This window comes from Accipiter gentilis, chromosome W, assembly GCF_929443795.1.
Source record: "Accipiter gentilis chromosome W, bAccGen1.1, whole genome shotgun sequence".
In the NCBI taxonomy this organism is placed as follows: Eukaryota; Metazoa; Chordata; class Aves; order Accipitriformes; family Accipitridae; genus Astur; species Astur gentilis.
This window is the reverse complement of record NC_064918.1, coordinates 16947086-16970101: the sequence shown is the minus strand read 5'-3', so window position 1 is coordinate 16970101 and position 23016 is coordinate 16947086. Positions and strand designations below refer to the sequence as shown.

The 23016-nt window shown below is 44.9% G+C and overlaps 1 protein-coding gene across 1 annotated transcript in view; it reads right to left on the bottom strand.

The window, feature by feature from the left end:
• Positions 1 to 2042: 2042 nt before the first annotated feature.
• LOC126035329 (endogenous retrovirus group K member 5 Gag polyprotein-like) overlaps positions 2043 to 23016 on the bottom strand; it is a 203996-nt gene continuing 183022 nt past the window's right edge. The window contains exon 2 of the mRNA XM_049793840.1: positions 2043 to 2604. Coding sequence (XP_049649797.1) covers positions 2479 to 2604 — 126 coding nt within the window. The 3' untranslated portion in view covers positions 2043 to 2478. The remainder of the gene's footprint in view (positions 2605 to 23016) is intronic.

The following is a 23016-nucleotide window of genomic DNA, read 5'->3' as shown; positions in this document are numbered from 1 at the left end:
GTTGCATGCTGCATCCGGAGCTCACGGCTGGTGTATTTGGCACAGCCCACGCGCACGGTCTGCAGGTTGAAGATGTCGATCTTGAGGAAGTTGCTGGGTGCTAGTTGCTGAAGCCAGTTCAAGTTCCACCACCGCTGCACTTTGCTCGGTTTCATCAGCGTTCATTCTTCATTAATCTGGGTGATTCTTACTGTAATACTATTGATATGGCATATAGCAACTGTGGGAGTGATGACATACAGTGGCAAGTTTATTTAGCAATTAACATCATACAACTTAATTCATTGGCTATTCTCACGCAAAATCAAATCCCCTTGAGGCACACACCGGACTTCCCCATCCCTTTGCATCACCCACCAAGTGCACCCAGGTCCTTGAGCAAAAGCAATCCCATGAATGGGTTTGCCTTTTCCTGAGGCAGGAGTAACCCAGACTGGTTTCCCTAACATATTTTTTATGTGCACTACAGGGACTTTATCCCCTTCTACAGTATGTAAAAGTTCTGACTGGGCAGGGCCACCCTGACTGGCAGATCCTCTGGTCTTGACTAACCAGGTGGCTTTTGCTAAATGTGTATCCCTGTTGAGGATTTCTTGGCTGGGCGAGGACATGTGAGCAATCCAGCCTTTAGCTGGGAACGAAGCATAAGCATACAAAGTGCTGAAGCGGACAAGGACGCTGTGTCCTTGTACGCTGAGAAAAGGAAGATAAGAAGAGCCTGACAAACAACTCCTGGATGCTGAAGAACGAGATAAGCAACTGCAAGATGCCTCGTGAAGAAGCTTGAGCAGCCAATAAAGGATAAGATAGCGCCGCGTGAAACGGGATATTGTACCAATCAGAGCATTGTATAAGGCGCGTGCATAAGCGCATAGGGTATATAACTGTGCTGAAAGTTGTAGTAAATGGGCTTCACTTGATCACATTGGTCTGTGTGTGATGTCCCCTGTGGATCCTCCGCAACATTTGGCGCCTGAACAGGGACCCTCAGATCGGCTCTTTACCGTCTATAGGAGAATCTCTCGTGCAGCTGAACCAGCGAGGCAGCGGAGAAGCCAGCCGAAATGATCCCTGCTGCCCTGGCAGGATGGCTTGAGCCTCAGCTAAACTGGGAAGAACAACATGAGTCTCAGCTAAGCTGGGAAGACAAGGAGGCATGCGCAAGTGAATAGAAGGTTGAATCTCGCCCTGATCAGGTGAGCGGTCAGAGAAGGAGATGGGGTTGGACAAAGAGCAAGAAGCAGTCCTGAAACTCCTTCGTTATTTTCTCTCTGAGAGAGGACTGAAATGCGATAATTCTGTGATAAAGGGGTTGCTTTTATGGGCCTGGAAGAGAGAACTTATTCCGAGTATAAACGTCGCATTTGAAGTAGCGACCTGCGATAATATAGGCAAGGTGCTGTGGGACACTATTAGCGGCGGGGGGGATAAGGCAAAGGAAGCAAACAAATACGCAGCACTCTGGAAGGTAATTCGAGATGTGCTACAGGCACTGAGGGCGGACCGGCAGGCAGCCGCCGCTGCCCGCGCGGCCATGACCCCCTCTGCTGCCTCCACGGCTGCCGCGTCAGCCCACTCCGCTGCAGTTAGGGGGACATTCTCGACACAACTATCTCCACCCCCCCGAACATCCATTTCTGCTAATGCTGAGACGCCTGCACAGACACAGCCTTTGCCTATACCCAGCCAGGCCGCTGGCGCCGAAAATATTCCCCTGCCTGTTACTCCGCGAGAAGCGGGGGAATTAGGGGGGGCCGATTGTCGCCCGGCAGGTCCGGAGCCGACAGACTCGGAGGTGGTGAACCAGTTACAAAAACTGACAGTACGGTCAGAAGAACCAGAAGTGAGGGGGACATATGCATCCTCCCGAAAGGGTGAGCCGAGAAGGCAAGAGAACGAAGATTTTGGCCGTATGCCAGCCCCGCTTTCTCCCCCCGCCCGCCCGCCCGCTCTCCCCTCCGTCCGCCCGCCCGCCGCGGCGTGTGTCAGCCGGCCACGGAGCGGCCGCCGCCAGCGCCCCCGCCCCCGCCGGCCCCCGGGCAGCACCGTCCGCGCCCCCGCCCCCGCCCTTGAATCCATCCCGCCTCTCGAAGCCGAAGCCATCCGCGCCCGCGATAGACGCGGAGCCGCCTGTAATAGCCGCTGCAGACGAGAGGGAGAGGCATTGGAGGGGAGTAATAAAAAATGCCCTTGTGGACGGGACTATGCTCCAAGCATTTCCAGTTGTTGTACAAAATAATGGACAAGAAAGATGGGAGGCGTTTCACTGGAAAGTCCTTGAGAAATTAAAGACTGCTGTGAGTCAGTACGGAATCCGCTTATTGATAAAGCCAGTAAGAAACCCTCGGTCAAGTCTTTTAATTGTGGTAAACTTGGACACATCAAGAGCCAATGTAGAGTTTCTGCTAACAAAAAGACGGTGCAACAGTTGTAAGAAAGATAACCATACCACCCAAGAATGCAGGAAGAAGGGAAACTTTACACTGAGCGCGAAGGCCCCTCGCGCGACGACACAAATGCAAGGGGCTTGGGCTGCCAGCCCTCAGGCAGCCTCGCAACCACCAGATCCGCCACTGCAGGAAGCTCCGGAGTGGATGTGGAAACCTGTCGTGGTTTCAGCCCAGCCGGTAACAAAGGACCACGCAGCCGCTCGCTCACTCCTCCGCCCCCCTCCGGTGGGATGGGGAGGAGACGGAGGAGAGAAAAGAAAAAGAAACTGGAGCCTCGAGGGTTGAGATAAAGGCAGTTTACTGGGACAAACACAAAGAAATTACAACAACAACAACGGTACTATTGAAAAAGTATACAAAAAGAGTGATGCACAGTGCAACTGCTCACCACCCGGGACCCGACGCTCCGCCACTTCCCCCACCGAAAAAAAGAGACCACCCCCCGGCCCGCTCCCCATTTATATACTGAGCATGATGGCACATGGTATGGAATAGCTCCTTGGCTAGTCCAGGTCAGCTGCCCCGGCTATGCCCCCACCTCCCAGGTTCCTGTGGAAATTAACTCTATCCCAGCTGAACCCAGGACAAAACCGCAGTAGACATTACGTTGGTGGATGCAGGAGTCCACTTGGTGGATAGCAACATAAAGGGACCACTGGGGTTTGGGCTTAGTGCATTTTTAATGGGGCGATCTTCAACAGCTCTAAAAGGAATTCTGGTAGTCCCAGGGCTTATTGATGCAGATTATTGTGGGACTGTGAAAATTATGATTCATGTCTTAATCCCTCCTCTTTCTATTCCTAAAGGTACCAGAATAGCACAATTAGTTCCATTCAGGTCGTGTGTTCCGAACCCAGGTGAAGTACAACGTGGAGATGGTGGATTCGGCTCCACAGGGAAACCGCAGGTACACTTTGCCATGGACACAACAAGAGGTAAACCAGAACAGGTAGTGCAATTGGAAGGGCCCGATAGAGTTGTCGTCAAGAAACCGATGACAATCGATACAGGAGCTGATGTTACGATTATTTCACGATATATTCGGCCTCCATCATGGCCATTGATCAATCCAAATTTTGGTATTGCAGGGATAGGGGGCACACAGGCCACCTTAGTAAGTCAGCTACCGATTACCCATTTGTGTTCCCCGACGGTGAACACGTTATGATGCGTCCGTATATCATGACTACCCCAACTGAATTGTTTGGCCTCATAGGCCGTGATTTATTGAGCCAAATGAAGGCCATGTTAGTGACCCATCCTTTTTAGGAGCGGTCACTGAGGGGCAGCCAATCCTAAAAATTAGCTGGAAAACAGATGAGCCTGTTTGGATTGATCAGTGGCCTGTAGGGTTTAGGGATTAATCCGTGCGGGGCCCGGACGACGAAACACCAATGTGATGATTAAAGTCGCCAGTTTATTGAGCTTAGCTAATCATTTTTATACAATTCTCTAAGTTGGTGAGAGACTTTGATTGGCTACTACATGCAAGCACTTGGTGTCCACACACACAAGCATAAGCGGTGATTGGTTACATCGGTACTGTCCACGCGCACAAACATAAGACATAATTGGTTGTGTTAATTAGAGCATACAAGACTTGTCTTAGTCCAATTGGTCAAGATAAGCCCCTGAATTGAGGTTGTTTGTGCCAAGTTCCCTTTATCGTGGAATGTGCACCTGTGTTTTCCTAATTGGGATCTTTCTTCTTTTATCTTCTTATTTATTCTGTTCAAGGCCTTCTAAAGGCGCCTGGAACAATCTTGTGACCATGAGCTATTTTCAGGTCCAATAACTAACTTCCATATAACTGAACCCTACATCTCCCCCTCTCTCGCCTTTTTTTTTTTTTTTTTTTTTTTTTTTTTTTTGAATAGCATATTGCTGTCTTGTTCCGCAAACTTAGCCCAGCAATCAGTAGGTGTCAGTTTTATGTGGGTGTCCCTACAGAGGCAACTATGGTTTTGCTGCACACCAGCCTGATGCTCTTCGGAAAATCCCGGTATTTATACATTTTCAGAGGAATGGATTTTAGCACACGTGGCCAGCGTGTGCCAAAAGCCACCTCAATTAAAAACCTATGACGCATGCACTCGCTGGCCAGGCGCACTGCACAAGTCATAGTTATCTTATCAATTCGTTCATGGGCTTTGTGATGCGGCCGTAATGCACTGAGAATTTTAATCTGTTACGTTAGCTAAGATGACCTACGCATTAGTTTTTGGCTGAGGTGGAATTTGTATTGCCGCACCATCTATGATGCTTCAGGTGATGATGGTCGCATAAATCAAACGGAAGTCCATCAGGGGCTGGCACCTGTGAAAACATAAGCAGAATCTCGCCCCGAGGTTATTAATGAAAAATGGACCTTCCCATCGCCCTATTTCTAGATTCTTAACTAAGTCTATGACCTTATTTCTAATTTCAGTAATTTTTTTTTTTTTTTTTTTTTTTATGAACGACTACATATCAGGTATCTGAAAACTACTTCCACACTCGGCTTCTGTGAGTAATGTTTCGCTGCGGACTGATTAACATTAAACTATATATATATATTTACTTATTCTCTACAGCACTTATTCTAAACTGCTTAGCCTCTATACAATTAGTTATAGGTTAGTAGGTTAGTTGATTATGATTAGTTGAATGTCTGTTACAATGGTAAAAAAAAATTATTTTTTTTTTTTTTTTTTTTTTTAATTTACTCTCTTTTCTACCCACTCGCACTAAAACACATATTCAAAAACTATATCATACTCCATGTTTTTTACATGCATTCTTGATCTCCACATTGACTGCCGGTCTCCGTCGTGATTTGTCTAGTCGGTCTATCTAGGGCTTCAGGACCTGCTGACGTCTCTGCTGCTTCTTGCTCTTGCTCTTCTGAGTTGTCTGTGGCATCTGGTCGCTCAATCCACGGCTTGACCCATTTCGCCGGTATCCAATGGGGTTGTTCGTTACCTGTGGAAACACAAGCATACCCTCTTCCCCACGTAAATAATTTGCAAGGTCCTTGCCACTGCTGTAAAACCGGATCGAATACTGAAACTTGCGGCTGATTTTTATCAACATTTTTGTTCCCACACATATGCCTATTAATTGGGATCTGATCCTCAGTACCACGTGGCTGTAGCCAATTCAAAACATACAGTGCTTTACTTATTAACTCTTGGGGAGTACAGTGCCGCATATCTTCCCCCGTTTTTAAAATGTTTAAACGATCCTTTAAGGTCCGATGTGCACGTTCAACAATAGCTTGACCAGTGGAATTGTGGGGTACGCCAAAATTATGAGCTACCCCCCACATCTGTAAAAATGTTTCTAATGACTGTGAGCGATATCCCGGGCCATTGTCTGTTTTAATTTCTGTTGGCACTCCCATGGTGGCAAATGCTGCCAAAAGGTGCTTAATTACGGCTTTAGCATTGGTTGATATATGAACAGTAGCCCACATAAGGTTCGAATATGTGTCAATAGATACATGAATAAATTTATATCTCCCAAAACTGGGATATTCCGTAACATCTGTTTGCCAAATTTGCAATGGTGATAATCCCCGGGGGTTCACCCCCTGTGGTTGTAAGTTTGGAATATTCGCACAGTCTGGGCAAGCAGCAAGAATAGCTCTGGTTTGCTGCAATGGAAGATTAAATTGTTTACTCAGCGCTTTTGCCGACTGATGATAAAATTTATGGGATAGTAGTGCTTGTCCAAACAAATCAGGTTTGGGTGTATTAAAATAGATGTTTGCATTGGCTACTACCAGCTGATCCGCGCGCGCATTACCTTCCACAATGAATCCCGGCAGCGTTGTATGGCTACGAACATGATCGATAAAAAATAAGTCTGTCCGTTCTTCTAGTAACATCCATAATTTCAAAAGTGTCATAAACAGCCGCTTATTGTTTACAGTTTTTAGTAGGGACCTATGCATACGTTTGACTATCCCCACGACATATTGAGAATCTGAAATAATGTTGACAGGTGTTTTATCCCATTTTTTAAAAACAGAGCATACGGCTAATAGCTCGAGCACTTGTACTGACCCCTCTGACAGAATGACTTCGGATTTCCAGGATCCGCCCTGTAAATATACAAACCCTGCTTTACCTGTCTTGCTGCTAGCATCAGTAAAAACGGTAATGGCTTCCAGCGGCTTATTGCTGCAAATAGAGTGCGGTTCCATTGTTAACATTGTTTTAAATAATGGGTGGGGGGGGTAGTGATTATCTACTTCCCCCTTGAAGTCCAGCAGAGCTACTGCAAGGCAGTCATTTTTCATCACGGCATTACTCACAATATCAAGTGACATAGGTAAAATGATTTTGTCCATTTGCCTCCCTGAAATTTGTATCGCCCTTACCCCTGCTTTTTGAATGCACATCCCCAGAGCTTCAATTCTAGTGACTACCGTTTTTGACATGCTAGCAGGCAAGAATATCCATTCTAGTATTACCAATGGGTTTTGTTTTTGTTGCTCACCCCACTGACCCAAAATTCCCGCAACTTCCTTATCTGAGTTACATACATACAAATTTATGGGCAAATCAGGGATATATCTGCCAGACATAGATGATGTGATTTTCTGCTCAGTTGCTGTCAAGGCTTGCTGCCCGGGCGCACTTAGATGTAGTACAGAAGTTAGGCTATTGCTGCCCCGCAATAAGTCCAACAGTGGTTGTAAGTCTGTATTGGTGATACCACAATAAGGCCGGATCCACTGCAGGTCTCCGACAAGTTTTTTGTACATCATGTACATTTCGTATGTCTTTGTGTAGCGATAGCTTTTGTGGATGTACAGAGGCTTCTGCAACCTCTCACAGACCCCAGGAAAGTTTGACCGGCTGCTGTTAGTCCGTGCCGGCACAGATCGAGGCTGCGTTGCTATGTGTTGAGGGCACGCACGTCTCAAATGCCCTGGTTGACCGCACCGATGACACGCGGGGGGGTCTTTGTATGGGCCGTAGTCTCCTTTTCCCCGTCGCACCATCAGTCGTAATGCTACCGCGAGTGCTACAGCGTGAGCTTCAGCATGTATTTTAGCTTTCTCTTGTTCTTGTATTATAGTAGCCAAATCCTCGTTTGCATTATTTGAATCAGGGTATATGCTAGGTATAATTTGTTCATGTTGAACGGTGGTATCTGGGGGCTGTTTTCTCATAGGCGGATTTTTACTCACTCCCTGATTCTGTAGAGTTTCCTTTAATCGTACAGTTAGGGAGGCTTGGGAACTGTCGGATGGCTGATTAATATCGGCAGTCCCAGGGAGTGGAGCAGAAGTCAAGAGCACAGGAGCAGGCGGACAAGCTCCAAAAAGTCTCTCTCGCTGCATTATGTTTTTCTCCCCGCTTTTCCCTTTCGCTTGCGGTTGGAGAGAGAGAGCAGCAAAAGCAGACACAGACGTTTTACGATCTGCTTTCATTTCTTACAGAGTTGTCTTAATCAATTTCCATAAAGTTGCAAGATCTTTAACTTCTTTAGACCCGTCACTAATTTCATCCCATAGGGAGGTTCCGATAGCTTTCTGGTACTAAGCTCAAAAGCTGTACCCACACTAATTGAAAGGTTTCTGTCCTTTTTAATATTTTTCTCTGTTTTTTCAACCAGCCTCATAAATATCTTTCCGGCTGTCTTTTCCCTCGCAGATGCTGCGAAACCCTTGCCGCCCTTTTTATCAACGTAAGCTTACGATTTTACCTGCTTTTCCCAAGCAGTGTCCTGCCTCTCTCGAGCAGTGCCGGTGCTGTCTTTCAAGCCACCGTGGTCCGCGGCAATTCCCCCGCCTTTTCAGTAGCGTTGCCTCTTGTTCCTCTTCGGATCACGTCGGAGGTCGCCAAATGTAGGGTTTAGGGATTAATCCGTGCGGGGCCCGGACGACGAAACACCAATGTGATGATTAAAGTCGCCAGTTTATTGAGCTTAGCTAATCATTTTTATACAATTCTCTAAGTTGGTGAGAGACTTTGATTGGCTACTACATGCAAGCACTTGGTGTCCACACGCACAAGCATAAGCGGTGATTGGTTACATCGGTACTGTCCACGCGCACAAACATAAGACATAATTGGTTGTGTTAATTAGAGCATACAAGACTTGTCTTAGTCCAATTGGTCAAGATAAGCCCCTGAATTGAGGTTGTTTGTGCCAAGTTCCCTTTATCGTGGAATGTGCACCTGTGTTTTCCTAATTGGGATCTTTCTTCTTTTATCTTCTTATTTATTCTGTTCAAGGCCTTCTAAAGGCGCCTGGAACAATCTTGTGACCATGAGCTATTTTCAGGTCCAATAACTAACTTCCATATAACTGAACTCTACAGTGGCCACTAAATTCTGAAAGGCTGCTAAAAATACAAGAGTTAGTTGAGGACCAATTGAGAGCGGGACATGTTGTTCCTTCTACTAGTCCATGGAATACACCAATATTTACCATTCCCAAGAAAAGTGGGAAATGGAGACTGTTACATGATCTCAGAGCTGTGAATGCGGTGATGCACAGTATGGGAGCCCTGCAGCCAGGTTTGCCGTCTCCAGTTATGCTTCCAGAAGAATGGGATTTGTTAATTATAGATCTAAAGGATTGGTTTTTTCGCCGTTCCCTTGCACCCACATGACGCTGAACGGTTTGCCTTTTCGGTACCATCGATTAACAAGGCAGAGCCCTATAAGAGATACCATTGGGTCGTGTTACCGCAATGAATGCGCAATTCCCCCACGATGTGTCAGGTGTATGTGGCCTGGGCATTAGAGCCTGTAAGAAAGCAGTTTCCTCAGACAATTATTTATCATTATATGGATGACATTTTGATAGCGGGAAGGAACTTGCCACAGGATGAAATTTTAAATCAATTACAGGCTACCTTAAGCCATTGCGGATTAATAATCGCTCCTGAAAAGGTGCAAAAGGCAGCACCTTGGAAGTATTTGGGGTGGCACATAGATGCTAGCAATGTTAAACCTCAGAAGGTTCAAATAACATGAGAAATTTCAACGGTACATGATGTCCAGAAGCTTGTGGGAGATATCCAGTGGGTGCGGGATCTTTGCGGTATCACTAATGACGATATGGCCCCTCTGGTAGAACTCTTGGGTACGAGCGCACGTGCAGATGAGAAACGGGAAATGACAGGAGAACAGAAAAGAGCCTTAGAATATATATCAAAGAAAATTGCATTTAGCTTTGCATCCAGATGCAATGAGGATTTACCGATAATATTGATGATTGTTAATACAGGGGACTCTCAGAGACAACACCCTTATGCGGTAATTTGTCAGTGGGACACAAAGCGCTCAGATCCCTTGAGAATTTTGGAATGGGTCTTCTTGGCCATGCGACCAGACAAATCTATTGTAACCCGATTGGAATTATTTGCACAACTGATCATTAGGGGAAGAACGAGGACTGTAGAGATTGCAGGGACGGAACCAGAAAGGTTACTAATACCTCTAGTAAAATGGTATTTGGAATGGGGAATTCAGCATTCTGTAGCATTACAAGTGTCATTAGCGGGGTTTGGAGGTACGATAAGTAATCAATATCCAAAGCATAAGTTGTGGTCACTATTGGAACAGCAAACCTTTGAGCAAAAACCATGGAGGTCGGAAACACCTGTACACGGGGTAACAGTGTTTACTGATGCTGGGAAAAAGACAGGTACGGCCGCCTGTACGTGGAAAGATGCTAACAATCAGTGCTGTGACCATGTTGAAAAGGGAGAGCCTGGGGATTCTTTACAGATGTTAGAATTAAAAGTGGTGATTTGGCACTGCAGCATTGGGCTAAGGAGGCGCTGAATATCGTATCCGATTCTCTTTATGTAGTTGGGGTGGTACAAAGGATGGAAAGAGCAATGGTAAAGGAGGTCACAAACAAAAGATTGGGCATGTTGTTTTTGTCATTACTACGCTGCTTGAACTCTCGGAGGGTAGAGTATTTTATAACGCATATAAGAAGTCATCAAAAGCTACCAGGTTTGTCAGAGGGAAATGACAGAGCTGACCAATGGGTTGCAGCGGCATGGGAGCCTCCTCCAGGGAATCGTTTTCAACAAAGCACGGCAATCACATGCGTTCTTGCACCAACCCGCTAGGATGTTAGCAAAGCAATTTGACTTACCGCTCACTGATGCCCAAGGTATCGTTAAAGCATGCCCCGATTGTCAAAAGGAGGGGCTGGGCTTGGGCTGTGGGGTTAACCCACGAGGTCTTTTGCCATTGCAGTTGTGGCAAATGGATGTCACCCATGTCACGTGGTTTGGTGCAAAGCGTTCTGTGCACGTGTGTATTGATACCTATCCTGCTGCCATGTGGGCCACGGCACGAACTGGAGAAAAGGCCTTACATATTGAATGACATCTTCACGCTTCTTTTGCAGTGCTGGGTGTGCCTAAAGAAATTAAGACGGACAACGGCCCGGCTTATGGTTCTACACGATTTGCTCGATTTTGTAATTTGTGGGGAATTCACCATGGTACGAGTATTCCACATCTTCCCACAGGACAGGCTATTGTTGAATGGGCCAACCAAACCCTAAAGAGCATGCTGCAAAAACAAAAGGGGGGAACCCAGGGCTTACTCCCAGAGGAACGATTGGCCAAAGCCTTATTTGTGCTAAATCATCTTAGATTGACAGGTGATCACAAAGACCCACCGATGGTAGTGCATCATGCTCTTTTACAGGCGGAAAGGACGCAACAAAGTACAGGAATCATGGTAATGTATAAGGACCCAGAGTCCGGGCAATGGTGCAGACCCGCAGAGGTAAAACTTACTGGGAGAGGGTATATGTGTTTGCTTACAGATCGAGGCCCTCGCTGGATCCCAGCCAAGTGGGTCAAGCCATGGCTTTGCACTGATGCTGGGTCCGGAATCGTCTCAACGGCAACTGGCACAGTACCGGCGGGTGCTGGAGCCACTGATCCGACAGATTCTAACTAATAGAGTATTACACTTTAGAGGACTAGCGGACATTGAGCCCTTCAGAGAGGTTTTTGGTTAAGGCAGCATAAGGAAGTATATGATTTATCGCTTGTAGAAGACTTAGGACAGCGTGCTTTATTGTATGTAGAACTTCCATTAGGTAAAAAGTGTGTTAAGCATAGTTTGATTAAACATAGTGTGATTACGGGAAGACAGTGTGGGGTAAACGTAAAAGTTAGCTAAAGCCAAAATTAGGGGTAAGGTGTATTTCCATTAATAACCTGGGAACGAGGTTATGATTGTGTTTCCACAGATACAGGCCCACGACGGACTCCAGCTCGATTTGCATGACCATCATCATCTGGAACATCCTAGATGGTGCGGCAATATGAATGCCACCTCAGCCAAAAACTAACGTATAGGTCACCTTGGCCAATATAACAGGTCAAGATTCTCTGTGCATTGCAACCGCATCACAAAGCCTATGAACCAATAGACACGATGGCTATGACTCGTGCAGCGCGCCTGGCCAGCAAGCACATGCGTCATAGGTTGCAACTGAGGCGGATTTTGGCACCCGCTGGCCACGTGTGCTGAAATCCATTCCTCTACAAATGTATAAATACCGGGATTTTCCGAAGAGCATCGGGCTGGTGTACGGTGAGGCCATCATTGCCTCTGTGGGGATGCCCACAGAAAGCTGGCACCTACCGATTGCTGGGATGATTTCACGGAGCAAGACGGCACAAGAATGTACGGATGGTTCATCTTCCTCATAGTCCTCATGGTTTGGGTCATTAGGGGTAATGGGTTGGCTTAAAGAATTATGGTCATTGTTGTAGTTATTGTGATTTTAGCTATTGTAATAATTTTACCTTGTTCAGCTTGTTAAGAAAAAATTGCATCCCAAGTTATTAAGCAAGCCTGGATTGCTCAAAAACAAAAAGGGGGAATTGTTGAGGATTTCTTGGCTGGGCAAGGGCATGTGAGCAATTCAGCCGTTAGGTGGGAAAGAAGCATAAGCATACAAAGTGCTGAAGCAGACAAGAACGCTGTGTCCTTGTACGCTGGGAAAAAGGAAGATAAGAAGAGCCTGACAAGCAACTCCTGGATGCTGAAGAATGAGATAAGTAACTGCTGGACACCTCGTGAAGAAGCTTGCACAGCCAATAGAGGATAAGATAGTGTCACGTGAACCGGGGTATTGTACCAATTAGAGTATTGTATAAGGCGCGTGCCCAAGCACATACGGTATATAACTGTGCTAAAGGTTGTAGTAAATGGACTTCACTTGATCACATTGGTCTGTGCGTGATGTCCCCTGTGGATCCTCTGCAACACTTACAGGTGAATTCAACTTCCCAGACATCAACTGGGAATACCATACTGCTGTGACGAGCAAGTCTGGGAAATCCCTGAAGCTTGTGGAAGATAATTTCTTGTCACAAGTACTCAGTGAGCCAACTAGGAAAGATGCCCTCCTAGACATGTTGTTTGTGAATAGAGATGTTGTGGTAGATGGCTGTCTTGAATCATGAAATAGCTGAGTTTAAAATTTTCAGTGTAACGTGGAAAAATGTTTTGGTTTAACCCCAGCCAGCAACTAGCACCATGCAGCCACTCACTCACTCCTCCCCAGCCCACCCCCGGGTGGGGGGGAAGTGAGTGAGTGGCTGTGTGGTACTTAGTTGCTGGCTGGGGTTAAACCCTAACAGGAAAACTACATGGTCACATGCAGACAGTCTTCAGCTAGTTCCACCCACTGACAGCTATTTAACTTCATTTCTGCCCTGATATTTGCTAAGTCAAAGATCCTGTGGTATCTGACAATGAAGTTATTTTCAATTCTTTCACAAAATAGTGTAAATAGAAGTAATTCTTCCTTTTCTTACCTTCCCCAATCCATTAAAACACAAAGAAAGAATGACATTGTGATTAATTTCATGAAGACATTGGTAAGAGAAGCTGGTTTCTGAAAATGGAAGCAGATGAGAGTTTTGATATTTGCTGGTAATCTCAGGAGGGCTCTGCCATCAGCAGCAAGCAGTATGGAACAAAGATGATTGGAAGAAGGGTGTGCCTGTTAATGAGACTGAACTCATTACAACAGTAGAGGAGAAGAGGAGGAGCATGACGTGAGACTCTAAGCAGCCAAACCTTCTCTTTAGAAAGTATAGCTATATCCTGAAGCTAGAATACCAGTAAATGACCTACCACATTAAGACATGGAATTAGTGAAGGGGCACACACATGTAGTGCTCTGGCTAGGGAAGTGTTGCAAATGAGATTTTTTGTTACATGGTTTTGGTTTAGCAGCAATTTAGGATTTACTGATATTTTTGAGATAGATCACAAGATTAAGTTGTATAATTTTAACAGTACTTAATCATCAGCCAATTTAACAGAGTGATTCAATGGAATTTGTTACAGTCAAATTTGTGACTAAGTTAAAGATTCAAAAATGGCAAGGATCACCCGAAACTTACAGCAGGGTTGCATGCACAGATGGAGGTTAAATCAAATCACATACACGTGCAGACAGAGAAAACATTTCTGAACCACACACAGACAGGCAAAATAGTTCCAAACCAAACTGAAAATGCACAGATACAACAGTTCTGACCCAAATTTTACCCCCCCACACATGCACAGAGGTTAATCTATGATTAAAATTTCCTTTTCATGAGTTTCATGAATTACTCACTTTTATGTGCTAGCATTCATCAACGGACGGTCAGTGAACCTCGCAAAATCAGGCCTTTAAGTCCTTGTGAAATCGTCAATGGACGATCTTTTGATCTTCGCGAAATCTACCCTGAGAAGCATCCCAGCTCAGAGGGAGATATTGGGTCACACAGCCCGCTGCGGTCCTGGAGAGCTCAAAAGGTCTCACCTTGGATCGCTATTTATAGGGTCTCAAGATGACTGGCTTTGGTCATTATTTTACATTCTGGCCACAATTCATGCTGAGTCATTCTGATGTACAATTCAGGTAGCAGATGGCCTATGCATGGCTTATCCTGAGATCTCAGAGTGGCCCAGGAGGCTGCACCACCACAGGAAGGCAAAAAAAAAAAGCTGTCAGCCCTCCTTTTGTGCTTCCCTTAGCTTCAGGGTGTGCTACCTGCCCATGTGAACAAGTGCTAAGAGCCAGGAAAGGATGTTAAAGGAAAGGTGGGATCAACTGGTAGCCAAAGTTATCACTAAAGGGAGGTTTTGTAGAAATCTAGAGTAAGAACTACTGTAAGATCATCTTGGGCAACAAATACACTCTAGGTAGGTAAACTTAAAAACACAATACAAGAAACACCCACACAAATTAAATGGAAAAAAAGCATTTTTAAATTGCTGTGCTACCAAAAGAAAATGTGGATCGCTTTTCAATGATAATTACCAGTGTAATTATTTACATTTCAGTTTAAGTTGAAGTAGGCTATGAAGACAGCTTAAGAATTCTTTTCAAGCTTAAGTATTCAAATACTTAAGTCCCCATAACATAATAAAAATATGTAACTGGCCTCATTCCACAGCTGGCAGTTGTTAGATTGACCAGTCAGGCCACATCTTTTCTTTATTCTCAGATATAAGGGAATAGTAACTAAGATAAAACTGCCTGGACGATAGCTCTGTTTAAAATGAGGTATTGGATTTGTGGGTGTTGGTGTAAAACCTCATCCCACATGGGAATTCTAAAGGAAGACAACTGTACCTGGTTAGGAAAAACCTTGAAAACAGAGGAGACAATATATTTATTGAGTTACTGCTGATTGTCTGCCTATCAGAAATGCAGACCAAAATCATGTGTCACGAGAAACATAAGCCAAGGTTAAGGTGTCAGGAAACACACCTCAAATTAGGGGGCACAGCTCAACCCACAGTCTGTTTGAAATCAGGGAGCTGCAAGAAGCTCCTGTGACAAAGTAGTTGAGAAAAGGAGATCTGTGATATGAATCAGTTTAAAATAGTAGGAGGCTGGTTAAAAATTAATTTGAAGCTGTCTACAGCCTGTAAAAACACCAAGAGACAACTGAAAGGGTCTTGCAGTGTTGGCAAGGCACCCACTCATTCTGAGCCACTTGCCAATTCCTCATGCTTATCAGGCCATTAGCTGGTCCCCAAAACTGGTTTAGAGTCACTGCAGGTTTGGTCAGTGCCTAATTGCCGCCAGGGATTCTGCTGTAGGTCACAACCCCCATGCTAACATAGGGGTGACAGCCCTGCCATGTATCTTGCCATTGTGGCGGTGTAAGACATCAGACAAGTCCAGAGGATGATATCTCACAGTGTAATTCAAGGGTTTTTTTTGAGAATTTGATATTTCTGTCATTTAATTGGGGACACCAAATAAATATCAGAAAAGTTATATTATTTGAAACAAGACACTTCCTGTAAGAAGTCAAGAACTTGAAAGATGCAGCTGAACCTGCCTCTATTAGGCTCAATACTTTAAAGGTCTATTTGCCACAGCCAACATTGCATTTATAAGCAGTATAAAATGCATACACATTAGTACTGACTAGTTAAAAATACCCTTTATGAACTACACTTATAGATAATCTTTTAAGTTAACAGACCATCTAATTTATACTATCTTGTATATATGTAATAGTAAATGTCAGCTATATGTACAACATCTGGAATTCAAGCAGGAAACTCATCTATACTGATATGAATGAAATATTTTACAACTCCATTTGCCTTATGTTTACTTAATCTGAATCTGTCATTTCTTTTCAGGTTACATGCTAGTCTTTCATAAAAACTACAGAATGAGAAATGAGAGGTTTAAGAACCTAGTTCAGAAATCTGTTTAAAGATTTCTATTCTTCCAGAGGAAGAGCCAGACTATAACTTAGATGATTAATATGACACTAGAATCAAGCTCAACATTGCAGTTGTCTTTTTATTCAGTTTAATAAAGAAAAAAAATACTGCTTCCATAACTATTCCTTTCTACCATAATTTTTCATGTTTGGAAACTGAGATTTAACTAAAATATCTAATATGACTGTATATCCTATAAAAGTCTTTAGAATATTAATTATATTCTACCCATTTTATAATGAGTTCAGTGTTTTATGGCTGATAATCAAACCTGGTGCTCCTTTTTCCATTCACTTACATATTTTGTATGGCAATGCAAGGTCATACTGAAGGTGCATCTAGATTAATATTTCATGTCTGACAGCAGCAAACATTTATGAAAAGAGTAAGAAGGAGGACAAGCACAGAGTTATACTGCCCACAATATGTTCTATGTAGGATTCAATCTTTTGGTTGGAGACTATCTTCAGGAAAGAAGATCAAGTCTTATTTAGATATAAAGCCAAGTTTTAAAAAGATCATATACACATTAATATTTTAAAAGCTGAAAAACAAAAACATGTGGGAATAATTTCAGTTCTGTGGAAGAAAGCTGAGGAGTAGTCCAGGGATGCAGCTGTACCAGTGTATTGGGTTTGTGTGGCAAGGTTTTGGTAGCGGGGGTGCTACAGGGGTGGCTTCTGTGAGAAGCTGCTAGAAGCTTCCCCTATGTCCGAAAGAGCCAATGCCAGCTGGCTCCAAGATGGACCTGTGTGGTGGTGCATTTCTTTCCCTCTCTCCAGGCTGATTTACGAACTTGGGAAGTCTCACTAGGCCTTAGCATAAGTGTAATGAGTCGGGCAGTTAAGCGACCCTTGACTGTGCCAGAAACTCTTACACAGCTAAGACAGGGAGATACGCTGTGCGTCTCAAGGACTCCTGCTGCCCAGTGAAGGTAGGGGGATGGGAGTAGAGATAGCCAGTTCTCATAACAACCTGCAGCCAGTTCTTTCTCATAACAACCTTCAGCCAGTTCTTTCTCATAACAACCTTGAGACATTACAATCCTCCCCTGACAATCTTGAAGCATCCCGTATCTATGTTTTGAGTTATTCTCTAACAGCCTCGGAACTTTCCAGCGCAGCTGGGATTTTAGAAATTTGTTAATGAAGAAAGTCAATCATCTCCCAAACCTATAAACAGTGGTACTAAGTGAGGCCCTTTGAGCTCTCCTGGACCACAGCGGGCTGTGACCAGCATCTCCCTCTGAGTGGGACACCTCTCAGAGCTCACAAACCTTCCTGTTTGTGAAAATCGGAGGTCTGTCGCTGAAAGCCGACACAACCTGGGCTGATTCTCTTCGCTCCTTGGGGTTTGACCCTTCACTGGTTGAGACAAATGCCGAAGCATTTGATGTGAATATTTTCACTGACCTCGAGGGGAATTTTTAACAGGTATAGGTCTCTTATTCTCTCTTATTGTCTTATATGTATTTCTCTTAGTGTCTTTATACATGCATATGTACTAACCTGAATAGTCTATGATAAGCATATTATAGCAAGTATATGTCGTGGTTTAACCCCAGCCAGCAACTAAGCACCATGCAGCCAGTGGGATGGGAGAGAGAATCGGAAAAAAAAAAATAAAACTTGTGGGTTGAGATAAAGATAGTTTAATAGAACAGAAAAGAAAAAACTAATAATGATAATAATAACAATAATAAAATGACAATAATAATAATAAAAGGATTGGAATATATAAGTAATGCACAATGCAATTGCTCACCAACTGACGCCCTGTTCATTCCCAAGTAGCGATTCCCTCCACCCCTACTCCCCCCAGTTTCTATACTAGATGTGATGTCACATGGTATGGAATACCCCATTGGCCAGTTTGGGTCAAGTGCCCTGGCTGTGTCCCCTCCCAACTTCTTGTGCCCCTCCAGTCTTCTTGCTGGCTGGGCATGAGAAGCTGAAAAATCTTTGACTTGAGACTAAACATTACTTAGCAACAACTGAAAACATTAGTGTGTTATCAACATTCTTCTCATACTTGTTACAATACAAGGAAAAATCAGTTTTGTACTTAGAAGTTAAAATTGTAACTATAGGGAATTGTGTTAGGTGCAATGAATCATGTTAGGTATAATCATAGAAACCTTATATATTTTCTATTGAATTTTGTGTTTGGAAACTAACATTATGATTGAAACAATAGAGGTAATTATAAAGTGTAGTCAAGTGATTGACTAGTAATTACTCATAAGTTTTGTAGTTCATTGCTCTCATGACTGGATGTTCCTGTATGTTAGATGAGAACAATATTGGAACTGACCACCTGTGACTGAAACTGTCTTAAGCTTCAAAGAACAAGGACAAGAAACTAAGGAAACCGTCATGGACACCAGTTATGCTGCTTGGAAACCCCCTTACCCTTTCCATTTTGATTTGAATATCAAGGATTGCAATCAGTAGAGCTAAGTGAAATTGACCAATGATGGTTTTTAAATAAGAATATTGATGAGGTTATATAATCACAGGACCAATCATTATAAAGGTTAAATTTAAGAGTGAGCATAGTGTGCATTTTTATGTAAAGAACTTATGTAACGATGATTTGACAGAAAAAGTATATAAAAACTAATGGATTTTAATACTAAGTTGGACATACCTTTGGAGGAGCTATCCCCCGTGTCCCCAGCACTGCAATAAACGAAGTGCCTGCTTCTTAACGTCACATTGGTGTTAAGGAGTTTTATTCTGGATTTCAGTAACATACTGAACCCAAAACATAGTAATTTACCAGCTACTAGGAAGACAATTAAGTCTACCCCAGCCAAAACCAGGACAGTATCCACCCCTTTGTGATGGGTTGACCCTGGCTGAACACCAGGTGCCCACCAAAGCCATTCTATCACTCCCCCATCCTCAGCTGGACAGGGGAGAGAAAAAAAATATAACAAAAAGCTTGCGGGTCGAGATAAGGACAGGAGAGATCATTCACTATTACCGTCACGGGCAAAACAGACTCAATTTGGGAAAGTTAACTCAATTTATTACAAATCAACCAGAGCAAGGTAATGAGAAACAAAACGAAATTTCAGAACACCTTCCCACCACCCCTCCGTTCTTCCCGGGCACAACTACCCTCCCGGATTTCACCACCAAGCCCCCCCAGCGGCACAGGGGGACAGGGATGGGGTTTATGGTCATCACACGTTATTTTCTGCCGCTTCACCTCCTCAGGACGAGGGCTGATCACACTCTTCCCCTGCTCCAGCGTGGGGTCCCACCCACGGGAGACAGTCCTCCACGAACTTCTCCAACATGGGCCATTCCCACGGGCTGCAGTTCTTCACGAACTGCTCCAGCATGGGTCCATTCCACGGTGTGCAGTCCTTCAGGAGCACACTGCTCCAGCGCGGGTCCCCCACGGGGTCACAAGTCGTGCCAGAAAACCTGCTCCGTGGGCTCCTCTCTCCACAGATCCGCAGGTCCTGCCAGGAGCCTGCTCCAGCGCGGGGTTCCCACGGGGTCACAGCCTCCTTCGGGAACCCACCTGCTCTGGCGTGGGGTCCTCCACGGGCTACAGGTGGAGATCTGCTCCACCGTGGACCTCCCTGGACTGCAGGGGGACAGCCTGCCTCACCAGGGTCTTCACCACGGGCTGCAGGGGAATCTTCGCTCCGGCGCCTGGAGCATCTCCTCCCCCTCCTTCTTCACTGAACTTGGTGTCTGCAGGGTTGTTTCTCTTACATGTTCTCACTCCTCACTCCAGCGGCTGTTTCTCTCCGTCCCAACTTTTTTTCCTTCTTAAAAATGTTATCACAGAGGCATTACCACTATCACTGATTGGCTCGGCCTTGGCCGGCGGCGGGTGCGTCTTAGAGCCGGCTAGTATGGGCTCGCTCTCTCTCGACCACAGGGGAATCTTCCAGCAGCTTCTTACAGAAGCCACCCGTGTAACCCCCCCTCCTGCTACCAAAAGCTTGCCAGAAAAAAACAATACACCCTTATTCTATACCACTGATGTCATGCTCAGTTCCCATATCTTCAATTACATCCTGGTCAATCATCATCTTCTTTTCCGTCCTTTGAGATAGAGAGAGAGATGTATCTATGTATTCACACACAGATAAATAATTCCCTTAGTTTATGGCCCATGTTTATAAAATGTTCATTGAGTTTATTTAGTCCCCGACTTTGGGCTCCATCTGTCTGTAGAGAAATTCCATGCGGGGACGGATGACAGGACACCAATATGATGATCAAAGTCGCCAGTTTATTGAGCCTAGCTGATAATTCTTATACAATTCTCTAAGTTCCTAAGAAACTTTGCTTGGCTGCTGCATGCAAGCATTTGGTGTCCACGCGCACAAGCATAAAATGTGATTGGTTATATCGACACTGTACACCCGTATAAATATAAGATATAGTTGGTTATACTAACTCTGTACACGCGCATAAACATAGGACATAATTGGCTATATTAACTAGAGCATGTGAAACTTGTCTCAATCTAATTGGTCAAGATAAACTGCCGAATTGAGGTTGTTTGTACCAAGTTCCCTTTATCGTGGAATGTGCACCTGTGTTTTTCTAATTGGGCTCTTTCTTTTTCTGTCTTCTTGTTTATTCTGTTCAAGGCCTTCTAAAGGCGTCTGGAATGCTCTTGCGACCATGAGCTACTTTCTGGCCCAGTCACTTAATTCCATATAATTGACACCTGCACTGTCATACCAATTTTTCTGGTCAGGAGGGATGGTGCAAAGTCCTCTCAGTAACCAGAGCAGGATCGGACTTCAGTGTGGTATGGTGAGTGGATGACATTGGACACAGCAGGAGGATAGTGTGTAGTGCTGGATTATTGAATGCTGGAGTCAGTTCTGGTTCCATCACTACTGCGCTTTGCTCAGTTTTATCACAGTTTTTCTTGCTTGATCTAAGTGATTCTTACTATAGTACTATGGATATAGCATATAACAATTATAGTAATGATAACATACAGTGGCAGGGTTGTATAGCAATCAACATCATACAGTTTAATTCATTGGCTATTCTCACCTAAAATCAAATCCCCTTGAGGCACACATTGGACTTCCTCATATTTTCACATCACCCACCAAGTGCACCCAGGCCCTTGAGAAAAAGCAATCCCACAAATGGGTTTACCTTTGCCTGAGGCAGGAGTAACCCAGACTGTCTTCCCTAACATATTTTTCATGTGCACTACAGGGACTTTATCCCCTTCTACAGTATGTAAAAGTTCTGATTGGGCAGGGCCACACCGATTGGCAGATCCTCTGGTGTTGACTAACCAGGTGGCTTTTGCTAGATGTGTATCCCAATGTTTGAAAGTTCCACCCCCCATTGCTCTCAATGTAGCATTTAACAGTCCATTGTATCGCTCGATTTTCCCAGAGGCTGGTGCATGATAGGGCATGTGATACACCCACTCAATGCCATGCTCTTTGGCCCAGGTGTCTATGAGGTTGTTTCGGAAATGAGTCCTGTTGTCTGACTCAATTCTTTCTGGGGTGCCATGTTGCCACAAGACCTGCTTCTCAAGGCCCAGGATGGTGTTCCGAGCAGTGGCATTGGGCACGGATATGTTTCCAGCCATCCAGTGGTTGCTTCCACCATTGTAAGCACATGGCGCTTGCCCTGGCGGGTTTGTGGGACTGTGACATCGTCAATTTGCCAGGCTTCCCCATATTTATATTTCAGCCATCGCCCTCCATACCACAGGGGCTTTAACCGCTTGGCTTGCTTAATTGCAGCATATGTTTCCCATTGATGGATAAACCTGTGCAATAGTGTCCATGGTCAAGTCCACCCCTCGATCATGAGCCCATCTATATGTTGCATCTCTTCCCTGATGGCCTGAGGTGTCATGGGCCCACAGAGCCATAAATAGCTCACCCTTATGTTGCCAGTCCAGGTCCACCTGAGCCACTTCAATCTTGGCAGCCTGATCCACCTGCTGGTTGTTTTGATGTTCTTCAGTGGCCCGACCCTTGGGTACGTGAGCATCTACATGACGTACTTTTACCACTAGCTTCTCTATCCGAACAACAATATCTTGCCACAGTGCAGCAGCCCAGATGGGTTTACCTCTGCGCTGCCAGTTGCTCTGCTTCCATTGCTGTAACCACCCCCACAGGGCATTTGCCACCATCCATGAGTCAGTACAGAGATAGAGCACTGGCCACTTTTTCAGCAATATCTAATGCTAGCTGGATGGCTTTCACCTCTGCAAACTGACTCGATTCACCTTCTCCTTCAGCAGTTTCTGCGACTTGTCATGTAGGACTCCATACAGATGCCTTCCACCTTCGATGCTTTCCCACCACGCGACAAGACCCATGAGTAAACAGGGCATATTGCCTCTCATTTTCTGGCAGTTTATTATACAGCGGGGCTTCTTCAACACGTGCCACCTCCTTCTCTGGCGACATTCCAAAATCATTGCCTTCTGGCCAGTCCGTGATCACTTCTAACATTCCTGGGCGACTGGGGTTTCCTGTGCGAGCCCGTTGTGTGATCAGTGCGATCCACTTACTCCACGTGGCATTAGTCGCGTGATGTGTAGAGGAGACCCTCCCTTTGAACATCCAGCCCAGCACTGGCAGTCGAGGTGCTAAGAAGAGCTGTGTCTCAGTACCAACCACTTCTGAGGCAGCTCAAACTCCTTCATATGCTGCCAATATCTCTTTTTCAGTTGGAGTATAGCGAGCCTCGGATCCTCAATATCCCCGACTCCAAAACCCCAGGGGTCGGCCTCAGGTCTCCCCAGGTGCTTTCTGCCAGAGCCTCCAAGTAGGACCATTGTCCCTGGCTATGGTATAG